The sequence below is a fragment of the Beta vulgaris genome, chromosome 2, assembly GCF_026745355.1.
Source record: "Beta vulgaris subsp. vulgaris cultivar EL10 chromosome 2, EL10.2, whole genome shotgun sequence".
NCBI classification, from domain to species: domain Eukaryota; kingdom Viridiplantae; phylum Streptophyta; class Magnoliopsida; order Caryophyllales; family Amaranthaceae; genus Beta; species Beta vulgaris.
The window spans coordinates 3028355-3044097 of NC_079203.1; the positions used below are offsets into that span (position 1 = coordinate 3028355).

General features: G+C 36.3%; 1 protein-coding gene across 3 annotated transcripts in view; it reads left to right on the plus strand.

Annotated features, from left to right (window-relative positions):
- LOC104887676 (protein NUCLEOLAR FACTOR 1) overlaps nucleotides 1-15743 on the plus strand; it is a 32311-nt gene that overhangs the window by 5178 nt on the left and 11390 nt on the right. For all 3 annotated transcript variants that reach the window (XR_007270901.2, XR_007270902.2, XM_010672374.4), the window contains exons 5-17: nucleotides 511-587; nucleotides 2361-2526; nucleotides 3463-3607; nucleotides 6377-6500; nucleotides 8893-8993; nucleotides 9073-9204; nucleotides 10810-10890; nucleotides 11271-11449; nucleotides 13400-13472; nucleotides 14553-14612; nucleotides 14715-14753; nucleotides 14862-14950; nucleotides 15115-15179. Coding sequence is in view for 1 of the 3 variants with exons in the window: in XM_010672374.4 (XP_010670676.1) it covers nucleotides 511-587; nucleotides 2361-2526; nucleotides 3463-3607; nucleotides 6377-6500; nucleotides 8893-8993; nucleotides 9073-9204; nucleotides 10810-10890; nucleotides 11271-11449; nucleotides 13400-13472; nucleotides 14553-14612; nucleotides 14715-14753; nucleotides 14862-14950; nucleotides 15115-15179 (1331 nt within the window). In the remaining 2 variants the exon portion in view is untranslated. The remainder of the gene's footprint in view (nucleotides 1-510; nucleotides 588-2360; nucleotides 2527-3462; nucleotides 3608-6376; nucleotides 6501-8892; nucleotides 8994-9072; nucleotides 9205-10809; nucleotides 10891-11270; nucleotides 11450-13399; nucleotides 13473-14552; nucleotides 14613-14714; nucleotides 14754-14861; nucleotides 14951-15114; nucleotides 15180-15743) is intronic.

Sequence of the window (15743 nt, forward strand, 5' to 3'; positions counted from 1 at the left end):
CTTAAACTTCTAACAGAATTTTGGGCTTTCTTTTTACCAATTAAAATTTTCCTACCACATAATATAGAAAACAATAAAATAAAACAAATAGAGTAAGATAAATAAATAAAGATATCTCTTGCCTACAGGGTACGTGCACCTTCGCCTTGTGCCTAGGCTTGAGGGACCCTTTACACCTTGTTGTGCCTCACCCTTTTAAAAACAAAGGAGCCAACACCATCTTTTTACTTGAGCACTTGTACATATTAAGGTTTTGTATTTAATTGCAGCAACTGCAATGTCGTATTTTTTTGATTATCACCTTTATTTCTTTTCCAATCAATTTTTTTTTTTTTTGGTTAAACCTCTACCTTTAAGATGCCGTCTTGAAATCACCTTACAACTTCTTTACTTATGGAGAAGGGTGGAGCAAGAAGGGGGGGGGGGTGCTTCAAGACCAACTTGTCTCTTTGATGCTTATTAGGAAAGGTGGATGTCTTGCTGATATGTGAATGCTTCAACTTTATGTAGAGAAAGATGCATCGAAAATGGAACTGATTCTGAAGAACAGAGTGATTACAAGGATGGCGACAAAGATGATATTAAAGGTAATTTTTTTTTTGTCTTCAACCTGTCATTTAGTGAATTTTCATCAATGCATGATGTTTTGTCTGCTATCTAATGGTTCATGTTGATGACAAAAGAACTTACTTTGGGTGGTGGATGATGGGGCTTTTGGGAAACAATATCTCTACTTCTCTCTCAGCTAGTTAAGGAACAGAACTGTGTACATTTGGACTTTCTAAGACCTTGGCATCTCGCTGACTATGATCCTTATTGTGCTAATGTTGTTTTAATAGCAAATCGGAGAGTAAAATGCCATTTAGTGGAATAGCAGAGATATAAGCTTTGTGGTGGATAGTGGATTACAGTTTTGTTAATTGAAGTGGGAGATGTGTGAACCGAATAACAGATGGAGGCTAGTGTTTACATGCTTGTTAAGGCTAGGTGATAAAGGCGTAAGACATAGCTAGGAGACAAACGGATTATCATAAATCGCAGACCTACACTGATCTCGTTGAACTATGGCCTTTGTCAGTCAAGATGATGGTTATTTCGGTGTACTCGTAGGTGGACATTAGTTTGCTGGACCTCCTTTGTGTTAGTGTGCTCTTTACTTCTTTTTTTAATTGATAAAAAAAAAAAAGAGAATATTGGAGTGGCCGGGACAACCAGAAGTAGTCATGTGAACATTAGTGACTCAGCGTAGCATTTCAATCATACTGGGTGTCAGAAATAGAAGGGGAGGGGGCGGGGGTGGGGGTGGGCTGGCGGCGGTCATGGTGGTTGCGGGGCTGGGGTGGGGCTGGGGGAGGGTAACTTGTTAGGGCTGGGTTAATTAGGGTTAGTGTTTAGGGATTAGGTTAATTAGGAATTAGGGTTAGGGTTAGGGGTTAGAGTTAGGGTCAAGGGATAATAGTGGCAAAATCGTAAATAAAGCTAATGGTGAGTTAACGTCCGTTAGCAAAAAGGGTACATGGTGCACAGTTTTGTAAACTCAAGGGTATATGGTGAATATTTGAAACATTGAGGGTATATGGTGAATTTCGTGATCTGTCGGGGGTATTTGGTGAAAAAAACCGTTAAATAATTTACAATTGGCATGTTCTTTTGTGCATCTTTAATGTAATTATCATGTTGTTTTAGTATAATTATGTTCTATAATTTATTTAGAAGGTTTTTGGCACCAAGGTGCGCCTCGCTATTCGCTTTGAGTGCGTTGCGCCTCCATTCGATTCGAGTGCCTTCTGCCTGGGTGCGCCTCGCGCCTTTTAAAACTAAGTGGCCTTCTCGTCGCGATGTCCTTACGTAACGCTGACTCACCGCGTTAGAACGGTTTTTTTTCTTCTATTACATCGTTTACATGTTAGAAGGGAGAAGAACGTGACACGGGCTTTCAAGTTGGACAATGTTTATTGCATTTAGGCTCTTTTTTCGATTCTGGACAGGGTTTTATCTTCTATGCCGCAAGTGTTGAGCCGTGGTGAGTTGGACAACTGGAGATACAACTGTTTCCCACATCTTTACGTCATTCGAAGTTATGTAGATCCCATATGGGATTCATGTTATTGAAGGAACATTTTTGTGTGCTATGGTTTTTATGCTTTTATAGTTAAAACTTGAAAGTTTCTAGCTTTTAACTTTAGCAGCTTAGTTTGTGAAGGTTGAATGTAGAATTGCTATTATAAGACCTTAGATTTACCAGTTTGGCATGCAACTCTTATGTAATATTGCTGTTGCAAGAAGCCAAGAATCAAGTACTGTGTTTTGAGCTAGTTTGTTGTTTTCAAGTTCTCACTTTCTGGTTCCTCTGCTTTTAGGTTTAGATAACAATTTTGGAACAACTAATGGGATGCGTGATGCCCTGATATCAAGTGATGATGAGGCTACTGATGTGGGATTGGATTATGACGATGTCTCTGAAGCTGAGATATTTTTAACAGAAGACATTGCCGAAGGTCTTGTTACTTCATCCCAAAGCCAAAGGTGCTATATACCAAATTTTTGTATTATTTTTTGGGCCTGATCATTCGTTCCCATTTTCATGTCTCTTATTCCTTTAATTTATTTTATTTTCAAATTTGCTCTGTCCGTAATATATTAGTTCTTTTAAGGTTATGCACAAGTTCCTGGGAGGTGTTATCTACTGCATCAATTTTGAAATCTAATAAGTAATATTCCATCTGTAATCTAAGGCAATAAATAGTAGTGCATCAATGTTTTCGCAGACAGATAAGATGGAAATATGGAATGAGAAGACATAAGTTATATTGTTAGACAATATGGAGCCGAAGAGGAGCTTGTTTCGATTTGTATCTCTCTGGTCTTAAGGAATGTGTAGAATATTTTACCATATCATTAATTTTTTATCATGCAAGTTTAGGTTATACAACTCGGTGAATGCAAAGTATTTGTGTATGACACTTGCCAAGAATTTGAAGCTTCCTGTGCTTTGTAGTTAACTAAAGAATACATGATTAACGAAATTGTGTTCTTGGCTTCTTGGTGCACATGAGCTGATGATTGGAAATTTGGTATGCTTATGATAAATTCTTTAAAGTTGAAGTGAGAAGCTTGGAAAGTCATTTTCTTCCTTCTCTTGTTTGCAAGTATTCTAGCCCTTGTGCTGTGAAAGATTTTGTTGTGGTCTAGTGCATTATGATATCAAAGTGGTACATCCGTATGTTGACCTTCGCTGCACCGATCTCCCGTAGAAATTTATAAGCTCAACGATTGTGGCTTTGCATGATCTCAGCTCCTAATCTAGAGAAGTCTGAAGAGGAAAAGCATACTTAGAAATTTGTAATAATTGCCATGAAGTGTCACATCTCAAATAGTTATGCTATTCTGATGAGTTTGTCTTTGCAATGTTTCTTGTTTTGTGATCCTTTTATGATGCCTTCCTTTGATTTGTTTATGCAGTAGCTTTGGGATTCATATAGAACACAAACTGTCACCAAATGACATAGAAAAATTGCTGAAACGGAAATGGAAGTATAGATGGAATATGCCTGCCTTAGACTCAAGCTGTGGTATATGGATGGGCACCGGAGATCGTTTTTCGGAGGTACTTGCACTTGCTTCCTTGATATCTTGAAAACTCCTGGTTCATATGTTCTCTGATGGGCGGACCTCTCTGATCCAACTTTGACGCAGCCATTGTTGTAAGATGAGCAAATAAAGACCTAAAAATTACATTTCTTATACCTTTTTGCATTTTCTCATCTTTCATGCACATAATTATAGTCGTGTAAAAAATGTATAGTTTGATTGCTCACATGCAAATCAAGTAGACATTCCGGTAGGTTTTTTTTTGATTCATCAATATATCATTACTTTGACGATTTCCAATCTAGTTAAATACCGAGCTAAGAAGAACCACATTTTAAGTTCTATACCGCAAGGTAAAGTAATGACAGTGTCCACAACGTCTGTAGCTAGACTCTCGTCTTCTGCTGGGTAAAAGGTGGGAAGTACTCAATCTGATCGAAACTTGTTTGCATTAATATCATAAACTTTTTTATTACAGATGAGTCTGTAGAGGACTATTCAGTGAGCCTTATAGTTAGCTTTCTGTAATCCTAAGCTGAAAAAGGCCAAATGAAAATGTTTTCTTTACTTTTTGGAGGGAAGTGTGTCCTCATTTCCTGTACTACCAGTCTGTTCATATTATTGGTATATCCGCGCTTTTTTTTTGTTTAGGCAAGTATTTGTGCCTTTTCATTTAAATAGTCAGCAATGACAGCTTTATTGAAATTGGAGGGATGTGAGAAGTTTGTTTTTGGCAAATGGAGAAGTAGTTTCTGAAAATGTGATCTCTCTTTAAGACTCTAATAAACAAGGTAAAAGCTTAGCTGTCATCTTTATTCAGGTTTAAAACGTCCAAAAATGAGGAAGGTGCTGAACATCTAAGGCTATATCATAAAGTAACAAAGCCTGCAAATATGAACAGCCAACCCTGTAGAAATCATGAGATCTGTGGGTCCATCTTTAATAGAGCTGTAGACTTAATATTGGTAAATTTTCTGATCTTTAGATTGTAGTGGACTGGACGCAATAGCTCACTCAACCTTTCCTCTACCTTTTTTTTGTATCAAGTTGAAGCCAAGAAATTGACTCTACCTCATAGTGGGTTTTTCGATAGATAAGGTTTAGAGAAATCTACCATTCCTCTCCTTGTCACACCACCCTCAAGATAGCCATACAACTGAACACTAAAAGATTATCCTTCTATCTTGTCTACCAAGCCCAACAAACAAAATTTCATGTGTTCTGCTCCTGTTATCTATGGATCAACCATAAGCAGTTTGTTTGATGAAATTAAGCAAGGTTGTTGTGCGGATGTTGCTTCCGTACTGGTCTCCCCAATTCCAAAACACATAACAAATACACACCAGTTTATGGGCTTTTTTGTGCTCTGAAAACCTCTTCAAGGATATGAAGTTGTATTATCTGGTATCACTTTTGTTTGCGTATTAAGCTGTAAAATCCTAGAACCCATCCTTCCTAAAATCACTGTTTATCATTTTTCTATCCTTTTGTATGTGAGGTTCACTTGTGAGGCTAGAAGGCTTTCGCAATCTGAAAATTTGTTGTTTGAAGTTGATGGTTTGCAAGAGTTGCTTAAATTCATACACTAGTTATCGTTTTTAATTATGACATAACATGGTTAGTGATGTGAATTAAGAACCCTTTCTTATAATTATCTTTATTGCTTTCCTAGGAACCACACGGTATTACCATGGCTCTTAAAGTGTGGGCTTTATGTGTTGGAATTTATTTAGTTTAAGTTTTTTTGTTAGTTATGGGCCTTGGGTATCCAAAGTTGTCATATTTAATTAGTGGGCTATTTTAGTTCATTAGTTAAATCATATGTTATATTTGTAGTTAATTAGTTTGTTAGTTTCCTTTTCCGAGTGGGTGTAGGCCTGTAGGGAACAAGTTTATTTTCCTATAGATATAGGACCTAGGGTTGTATTTTTAAGCAGGATGTTTTATGAGATTATATTGGTGTTGAGGTTTAAACCTCTGAGAGAATTCTTGTTAAGAGTTAAAACAGGTTGTTAACCTGGATTTTGGTGTCGTTGCCATTACAATCAAACTTAGAGGTCGTTGCCTTCTAAGATATATCCATTAAAATTACATAAATATCTTTTACCTGCCAAGATCCATCAGTTAAGAAGAAAAGTTAATGCTTCTTGGCCTTGGTAAAATATAGGAATGGGAAAATTTGCAAAATTTAAAGATATGTTGAATAGACAAAGAGCTATCCAACGTGCAAAGTTAAAGTTATCTTAGAAGGAAAAGATAGCATATTTCCAAAACAATTTTCTATTTGTGAATCCTTGTGGTAGGGTATTTCTCCTTGCATAATTTTAATGTTTTTTTGGGTATCTTTCCTGGAGTTTTTTCTATAGATGTGCCACATGGTTCAGACACAAATCTTTTTCTAGCAGTCTTAAGAGGATCTCTGGTCCTTTCTTTGGTATACACTTTGTTTATACAGCTCAAATGCTTTATTGAGATTTCTTTTGCCAAAATTCGCTGGTGCTTACATAGGTCAAAAACTACTGCTCTATGTCGTTCACTTTCTGAAAAAGGAAACCAATCGCTGCAGTCACAGTTATAAAGCTCATTGGTCACACTTTAGAGTAGGAATCTCACTGACTGCTGCATATTTAATCAATATCACAATATGTAGTCATATTCTTCTTCTAATTTCCCTTGTTCACGCGTGTCATTTTCACTGCTGTCAGGAGCTTTTAAAATTGGGCAATTTTTGTCGACCGTGTAGAGCATGTATTTGGACCTTGATATGGTTTATTTAATTTTGTAGGATTCTGCTTCCACTGCTCCTTATGATCTCAAATTAAAGCTGTACAAGCACTGGTTGGAGGTTTATAATACATCTGGGGGCAAAAAATTTCAGTCTTCGAAGCAAAGATTCTTTTTCTCCCTTTGTAAGTGAATGTCAGTCGATGGACAAACATATCCATCTCCCCTTTGTTCAAGTTTGTTATCTGTCGGTGGGGTAGGTCTTTCTGCCAGAAAGCGCTTCGAAATATTGTGGTAGTTGTTGATACTTTTGATGGCTATGTATGTGTATACTTTTTGCTTTCGGTTGGGGGGGGGGGGGGGAGTAGTTGCTCTGCTGCAGTAAGCTCTTGCATCTTGACAGATGAATCAACTGTCTTAAGTTCTACTATGGTGCTTTTATCACACATCATTAAAGCAATACAAATGGTAAAATTCCTGTGATATGGGTCCTGTAAAAATCTTTCTGCTCCCCGCAAATGTCCAGGAAAAGAATAACTTTCCCTTGTTTTGATGACCAAGAGTAAATTCAAAACATGACATCAATGTGTAAAAAAACACATCTGTGGCGTGCCTAAAGTGCTATGGTGCGAAGCCTGGAGGATGATAGCCTCCAGGGGTTTGAGGCACTTTGATGTAAGAGCATGCCTCTAGGGGCCTGTTAATTATTGATCTTTTCATTTATCTCAATAAAAAAGTAAAGTTAAGAACATATGTTATAGATCAACAAAACAGTAGGGTGGTCCAAGTTTATACAAGAAGGAAGAGGAAGGAACACCTTTTGAACAAGTGAAAGTCAGTTTTCTTTTTTTAGCATTGCACAATGTCCAAGCCACGGTCAGAGGGAAAAGGAGAGACAAGATTAGTCCTTTCACTAAATTAGCAAGTGGTGTTTTTGTTAGTTGTTGGGAATTACTTAGAATAGCTTTTGGTAGTCTTTTAATCTAAGGAGCTTTGTAAGGGGAAGGGTATTCAGAAATATTGAGAGAGTATTTTGGAGAGTTATGGCCTTAAGTCATACTGAGAGATTTATGGCCTAAAGCCATTAGTTATCCTTGTAAGCTTTTGTTCATTGATTTCAGTATTAAACTTTCAACAGCCATTTATTGCTCTTCAATCAATCCTTGCATTTATTACAATTACTTGCATTAATTACCCGAAAGCCCTAAGTTCGACCCAAACCGGCCACAGTCTATCACAACATACTGATAATTTTGATATGATATTTTACTCTGAAGAATCTATAGCTTCTCTATTTTTCCCCAGAACTGAACCAGAATGACTTTTCTTTTACTTGAAAAGTAGCACTTTGTTTTTCCAAGGTGCACTGCTTGACCTTTGTTCCTAGGCTCCAGGACCCCTATTGACTCAGTGCACTGTGCACCTCGTGTTTCTTACTACAATGATGTTATCAGAAAGCAGAGGCAGATTCAGGGAATAAAATGGCAGCAAAACTTATAAAATTGGGGGTTGTTTTCATTGTCAAGTGTGGTACAAGTAATATCTAGGCTGCGCAAGTCTTAAACTGCTGACCTTCTATTTCCAAATGCATATACTAGACAACTAGGGAACTTATAGTCAATGAGCTGTTTGAATCATATACTTAGTTAATTGGGGGTACATGCACCTGTAATTCAAAGCATGGATCCGCTACTGCCTGAAATGACAAGGGCCTTGTATTATCTAAATGCGATCTGTGAACCTGCTGTCGATTTAGGCTCAAATGAGGGCTGCTGAACTTCTGAATATTAGAAAAGATGTCCGTATGGCCATATTTTCTTTGATTAGCTTAAATTTGCACGATAGATTCATTTTGCTGGCTTGGAATCTTATATTTTTAAGAGAGCAATCAAAGGGGCTGCCCATCTTCTTGTAACAGTATTTACCCATGCAGAAATTGCCAAATGTGGGTCTTGTTATTGTGCCTTTTAATAACTCTCACTTTTATGTATAATTATGTGTTTTGCTATAGTTCTTAGAGTTATGTATCGTATTAAGTTGCGAATTATGACAAATATACGTGTCATTCAGCTTCTTAAATGTCCATATTTCTAGGTTTAACTTCAGAGATATGTCTCTCTGTTAACATACTTCGTTTCATATTTTCTTTCATGATTTTTTTTCATTAGATACTAGTGTAGAACAAATGGACCTTAGAGATATTTTTGTCAATTCTGCCCATGGATTTAGTACCTTAGACATAGTAATGTTACCAAGTCTCTGCTTGAAATGGGTCTATAATTGAAAAAAGGTGTTTGAGATGCCTATAATAATATTTTCCATGCTGAAAGAAACTTGTACCTTTTTAACACTGGTGTAGTAGAATGCTTTAGTTTTATTCTCCATAATCATTTCTTGCTGTATAATGTGCTTGGTTCTAGGCGATAGCTACAGAGAGATACTTTACCATCACAGCAAATCCTTCTATCATAAGGGGTCAAATGAAAAGGCTTATAGTTTCTTATTACTGGTCTAGTAGAATGCTGGAATGTCACCTTGCATATTTATTTACTTGCTGCATTATGTGTGTGTGTCTAGGCAACAGCTACAGAGATATACTTCACCATCACAAGAAGCCCTTCTATCATAAGGGGTCAGACGAGGATTCATGTATCATGGATGCGTATATTATGCATTCGGTTAGTGATCCTCTCCTGTTTCCACCTTATAGAACATTATTCTTTAATATTCTTCTGATTTCTACCTTCTTTTTTCCAGCTTAATCATGTCTTCAGAACTAGGGATCTTATCACAAAAAATGATGCTAAATTATCGAAGCACCAGGAAACTGCTAGGGAAGAAGTCATAAATAGTGAGGATTTCCTTGATCAAGGCTTCACTCGACCAAAAGTAAGTTTTTTCTTTCCTAGCCTTTACTTGATATGTTGGTTTCGTATTCAGTTAATTTATTGTCTGGAAGAACAAGGAAATAGTTAACGTGATAGTGAACGGAGCTCAAGGTTAATGCAAATCCTGAATGACTGATGTAGATTAGTTTCCACTATACATGAGAACTTTTTGGTTTGCCTGACTTGGAGCTTTCTCGTCTTATTAACATCTCTTCTTTTGTTTTACTTATGATTTGAATTATTAATTAGCATGTCTCTTTCTGCCGAAGATTAACAAACCAACCAATGAAACAGTGAGACATGTCCCGGTCCACCTGGTTTATCAGTCGCATCCGGTTTTGTCCTACTCTAGGAATTTTGGTATAAAGTTTGTATTATTACTCCCTCTGCCCCCAATAGACTTCTCATTTCTCATTTTCATGTTTGCCAATGTTACGTTTTGTATCATTATTATCTTTAATTACATATTAGTAAATATTATAAAAGTTGATTTTCGTTATGTCTCAATGAGACGAATCAAACACGATCCAACATGACTATGTTTTTTCTTATCTTGGAAATCCTTTTGGAAGATTTTCTTTCCTCATGAATAGTGCAAAAATTAGAAATGGGAAGTCTATTGTGGGACGTTGCTGGTAGATAATAATCAAAAGGTTGTATTGTTTTGGGAGAAGCGGCCAAAGTTTGTATTATTCTAGTTAAATTTTCCTTTGTATGTCAAGATTTTCTTAGAGTTTATATTAGCAAGAAGGTGCTGCAGATCGGCAGTTGGTACATAACTGAATTGTTCGAAGGTACATACCGATAAAAGATATGCCTTCAGTTTTAGTAGTGTATAATTAGCAACAACAGAATACTGACAACTGAATTGTTCGATACATAGTTCGAAAATGCGGTTTCGGTCACGATCACGGTAAAGGTCACGGTGATGACCGGGGATGATGCGGTTGTTGTTCCGCCAAATATCGGCTCACACCATGAGATATCCCTTAATCCACCTAAAACGCAGTTGCTTTTACACCTTGACGATGCGGGTAGTATGGTTTCAGTAGATTTGAAAACCTTTACGATACGGGCGATACGATGCGATACGGCCTTGTTTTGAAAGCATGGTTTGTTATGAATTGTGAACACTGGCTTATTGTATAAGATTTTGACCCTGGTAGTTTTTGACAAGCTCATAAGTCTGTCTGATATTACACTCTTATATTTGTTGCTGAGCCTCATGCTTTTTAAAACTTGTCGGACATCATATGGCTTTTACAAATTCTTATATGTGACGCACCACAACATTAGCTATTTATGTGGCATGATTTACTGACATTGTGTAAATGGGCCGACTGACATACAGTTAAACAATGTGATTACAGATAAGCACTAGTAGGGCTTCAAACTATGATGGGGTCACTGATTAAACTTTAGAGGGGTTACCGTACTTACTGATAATGTCTTAATGTTGTTACCTACATTGCTGCATCATTAGTTGAGTTTGCGACACGTCACATAGAAGACAAGTCGTAATCCTTTTACTGATATATTTTCTTTCATAATTAATATCTTTTATGTTTTATTCTTACGGCTGCTTTTCCATAAATGCTTATTCTAGGTGCTTATTCTGCTGCCACTAGCAAGCATTGCTCACCGTCTTGTGAAGAGGCTTTTACAATTGACGCCTTCGGCACATAAGGTTTCAGATTATACTTTTTATTACTCATATATTAAATTTTTTACAAAATTTACTGAGTCCATGGCACAGTATTATTGGCACAATATTTGTAGACTGATATATATTCACGCACATATTCATGCTCCTCCAGCATGCCAAGGAAAAAAGATACACATCCTATTTTGCATTATTTCCAGTTTATCCAATGGTTAGACCATCTGTAGAGAATGAAAAAAAGTTGGGATCAATTTGTCAGATTCTCCGAAAAAACTACGATGAACATCAGGTTGAGGATGTATGGTGAAGTAGGGGAACGTTTTCACTCAGTATAAATATTTTGAGACAAAATCTAAGCCTTTCTATACATTTGTGTGGACTGATTGATTTTCATTTTTTTTTAGGTCAATGTGGAATATATGGATCGGTTTGACAAGGAGTTTGGAACTGACTTCGAAGAAGACGAGGATGATGTTGATGCCAAGGACTTAAAGCTCAAGAGGCCTTCAAAACCTTCCGACCATCAGGCACTTTTTGGTGCTGGTTATAATGATCATTTTATGGTTGGGATAAAGTTTACAAGGTATTATTATCATGTTTAATTGTCTTAGATCTATAAAGCATCTGCAAGTTTCATTTTCTGAATTTCAGTTGCAAAAGTTACAAAAGCATATGCAGTGTTCAGACTTCAGAGTAATCACAAATCTCTGAAACAATGCTTGGAAGTTGTAAAAGAGTTAACTTTGACTCGTGCACATATCTGATCTAAGTACTCTTTTGATAACTTATATTGGGTATGTGCAAAAGTCAAAAGCTAGAGTCTTTTGTACACTATTGCATAGCGGACTGCAGTGCCCACTCAATAAATATAAGGTGGCATTTTTTTTATTGCAGCCAAAATTTTCTCCCTCTTATTGCAAGAGAGTTGAAAGTCTTGCTCCGTGACATGCTGCTGTTCCTGGATTAATGTCTCAAGTGTTTGATTTATTGTGCAAAAGTGTGGATGTTGGTTGATGAAACTTGCAATAGGTAGCATCTTTGATAAAGAAAGCCTTGGCTCTGTCATGCCTGGAATATCCACATGTTCACTTTAAAAAATGATGAAACAAAGTCTGAAAGCCCGTAGATGTCATGGATTCTATGTGCCCTTGTTGGAAACGTCCCCGTTTTGAAAAGCAGATTTTTGACTTAATTGTTGGATAATACTCTGATTGTTCTTTCCACATTCTTTATGAGAAGAACAAAAGGAGATGGGTTGGAGTAGTATACATATTATGCAAGTATATCCATACATTAGTAAGAGTGTAGGACATTATACTCCCTCCATTCTCTAAATATCTTTCTGTTTACTGTAGCAATAGTATCCAAGAGAGGAGTGAGAGTGTGAAAGTGAGTTTTTTTTTGTTTATCTATATAGGAAAGAGAATGTGGTTGTGAGAGAGTGTAAAATGATATGGGTCCAACAAGTGGGGTATAGTAGTGTGAGAAGGGAACAAAACCAATTAGGGACTAAAGTGGAAGTAGGATGATTATTTGGGAATGGACTTAAACGGAAAGTATGACTATCTAAAGAGAACATAGTGAGTATATATTTATATATATAATTGCTACTACATGAATGTGCAAAGTGGCTTGGATTTTTTTGTAAAATTCACGATTTATGCCACTACCGAACTTGAGGAACAAAGTGCCACAACTAAAACCATAGAGACTCTCTGTAATCCAATTCAGAATCTAAGGATTAATTGAAATGAAAAAAGGAAGACAAACTCCCTCCATTTTATATTTGTTCTACTTTGACTTTTGCCTATATATACAACCCACTTTGACCTTATCTTTTTGCTAATATGTAAAATGTAAGATGTTGGTGGGTTGATCTGAATGTATATTTTCATATGGTCACCTTTTCATAATTGTTACTATTTGATAAATAAAGATATTAGCGGTCAAAGTTTTGCATGGGCAAGCGCAAAAGTCAAAGTGGAATTATATAAATATAGAGGGAGTACATTCCAAAAAGGTGGAACAATTATATAAAAATAGAGGGAGTACATTCCAAGAAAGGAGAATGAAAGTGCTGCCCTAGAAGCATGAGTGTGCTCTGTAAACCAACTCAAGAGCTAAAAATAATTGAATGAAAACAAGTGAACGCGCTCTATGAAAGGAGGTTAAAGTTATCACCTAAATTATCAAATTCTTTTGGCATGTGCTGCGGAAGCATTAAGACATAATCTATTTCTCTCATCTGCCATTGTGGGCTTGCAATATTTTGGGCTTTGAAGGGAATTTAATGGATGAAGAAATGAGAGTTAAAAGAAGTTTAGGAGATGGAGCTCAACAACAAGACTATATTTGAAATAAGAAGTAGGACAGAAAATGAATATGGATCTTTTTAGTATAATAAAAAAGTTTGTGATCTCCGTTTTAAGAGCTTCAAACAGGGTGTTCTACAAGTTTTGATTTTGTTTTCTTTTGCATGCGTGTCACGTTTGATTTAGTTTTGTAATTTGTAATTTTGCTTTTGCTTTGCCAGGAAGAGTGTAAGGTTGTATAGTGACTTCTATTCATCAGATATGATCGTGGCGTCACCTCTTGGCTTGATTACTGTAAGCATATTTCTCTTAGTGTCACTACTGTACTAGTCCTATTTGTGCTTCTGAAAGTAGTGGGCTGAATCAAAGTGGCCAGTAACTTAAACAATGCTTCTTATTTGTTGAATATTGGAGATAGTTATTGGCGTTTGATATAAAGGTCCAACGGAAACACTCCTGATGTTATTACAGGGTATTTTGGCTACTCTCCGCTTAGGATAACTAATATAACAGCGGTGTGCCTTTTTATTCTCCCATAGTCCCATGTCCGGACACACCTATGCTGTCTGTCTATCACTTTATGCAGGACCATCACTATCCCCTACTTAAGCAGCAGTAGCTTTTTGTGGAGACTTTGGCGTAAAGTTGTTGATGATGATGCATATTGTGCTACTACCATACTTACATGGTGTAGTGGTTGAATGTTAGCGGCTAGCTGATTGACAGAAGTAGCTTTATCATTAGTGATTAATATGCAAACTAACATAAAGAACAAGTGAACTACCAAAAACAATGGAATAAGAATGTTTCAGAGTGTGCTTAAGATAAATTTTAAAATACTACCTCGAGCCATCTAAAAGTTAGTTTATTGGCTGTTCACTGACACTATTGAGATGTGCAGTGTTTTCACCGTGTCACACCCTAACTCTTCATCGGAAGTTAGTGCTAAACAAGCTTTACTTCTATTGGAGTACTAGCAATACCTTTTGTATTGGAACCCCCAGTATAAGTATCTTATTATGATCATCACCATTAGTTCTTTCCTTTTACTTCTAGTTAGTAATGTCTTTCTAATATGTTATGTTACTTCTTCCTTTTTACTTTATGTTCTCCATATTTGCTCTCTGTGAGTCCTTTAAACCTCTTTAGAGTTTTTTGATTTCCTCTATGATGCTGTTAACAATGTCTGAAGGTTGTCAAAGTTAACTATTTGATTGTACGACTTGAAGGGTCTCATCCTTTTGACTATTCTGATTGTTGGTCGACATTTAACGGTTACCTTGTGTTTTATATTTACTCTTTTGTACTTTATTAAGATACTGTGTGTCTTGTTAATGGTGTAATGAATCAAAGACTAAAATCTTTTTTTCTCAGAAAATTGGGGAAGCCGAGGCAAACAAGGAAAAAGATGTTGACTATCTCTCCTCAATAGAGGTGATTTTTCATAATTATTCTCTGTACACTGACTCTACCTCTTAAATATTTTTATCCTGTCGACACGAGGAGTACTATTGTTTTTCCTGCTTCCACCTGCAGATTCTAGTTGTAGATCACGCAGACATAATCTCTATGCAGGTATGTCCCTCTGTTAGGCAGTGTTGGGTGTTTCTGTTTGCTATAACCACGTTCCAGACATTAGTTTTATTTGTTCTTCTCTCTCTTTACACTCATTAATATACGCAGAACTGGTCCTTCGCGAATACAGTTATCGAACATCTTAATCTTTTGCCTCATAAGCAACATGGAGGTGACATCATGCGTATCAGACAATGGTGACCTCTCAATCATTGACTTGTGCATTTCTCATTTTTTTTTTTGTCGTAGAGTTTAATGAGTGGGAATATTGTATAAAGTTCTTGCTTCAGTATGATTTATGCAGTATATACATGTTGTGCAAGTATTTGATTATGCAATTGGGTTTGCCTTGCTTGTTTAGGTATTTGGATGCACGTGCACAGTTTTACCGACAAACAATTATATTAAGCTCTTATATTAATCCAGGTAATGTTTTCTTTAGCTATCCAAGTCTACTCTAGAAGTTACTTGCATCAGACTTATTATCTTAATATTTAGAATTATTGTGTTGAACACTAGTAAGATTAGTGAACTCATGCTTTGTTAGATTCTATGCATTACTTGTAAGAGGGTAGGGAAGGGATAAAGCTGGAATTGAAGTTTTTGAAGCTTTATTTGATTGATTTGTAGATGTTGCATTCTTGTTGATGAATGTTGTACAATTAAAGATTATAATCTGAAGTTTTATGCCTTTTGTTTATCAGGATTTATCTTGTCATTCATTGCTGGATTTGTCTTTACATCTTATGAAATTTGAGTTGGAACCTTGTCTATGGAAGTGCTTTTCATTTAGATAATTTTAGTGGACACTGAATTTTAAACACGAGTGAATTTTCTATGTCAAGATATGATGAGCTTTCCTCTTTGACATGAGATATAAGAGTATTTGCTTATTGAGGAGGTAAAATTTTATAATGGGGGTGATGTAAGTTCTGTGGGGATAAAGAAGGTGTGTAAAAGTTGGAAATAAGATTTTTAAGTGAGTTGGAG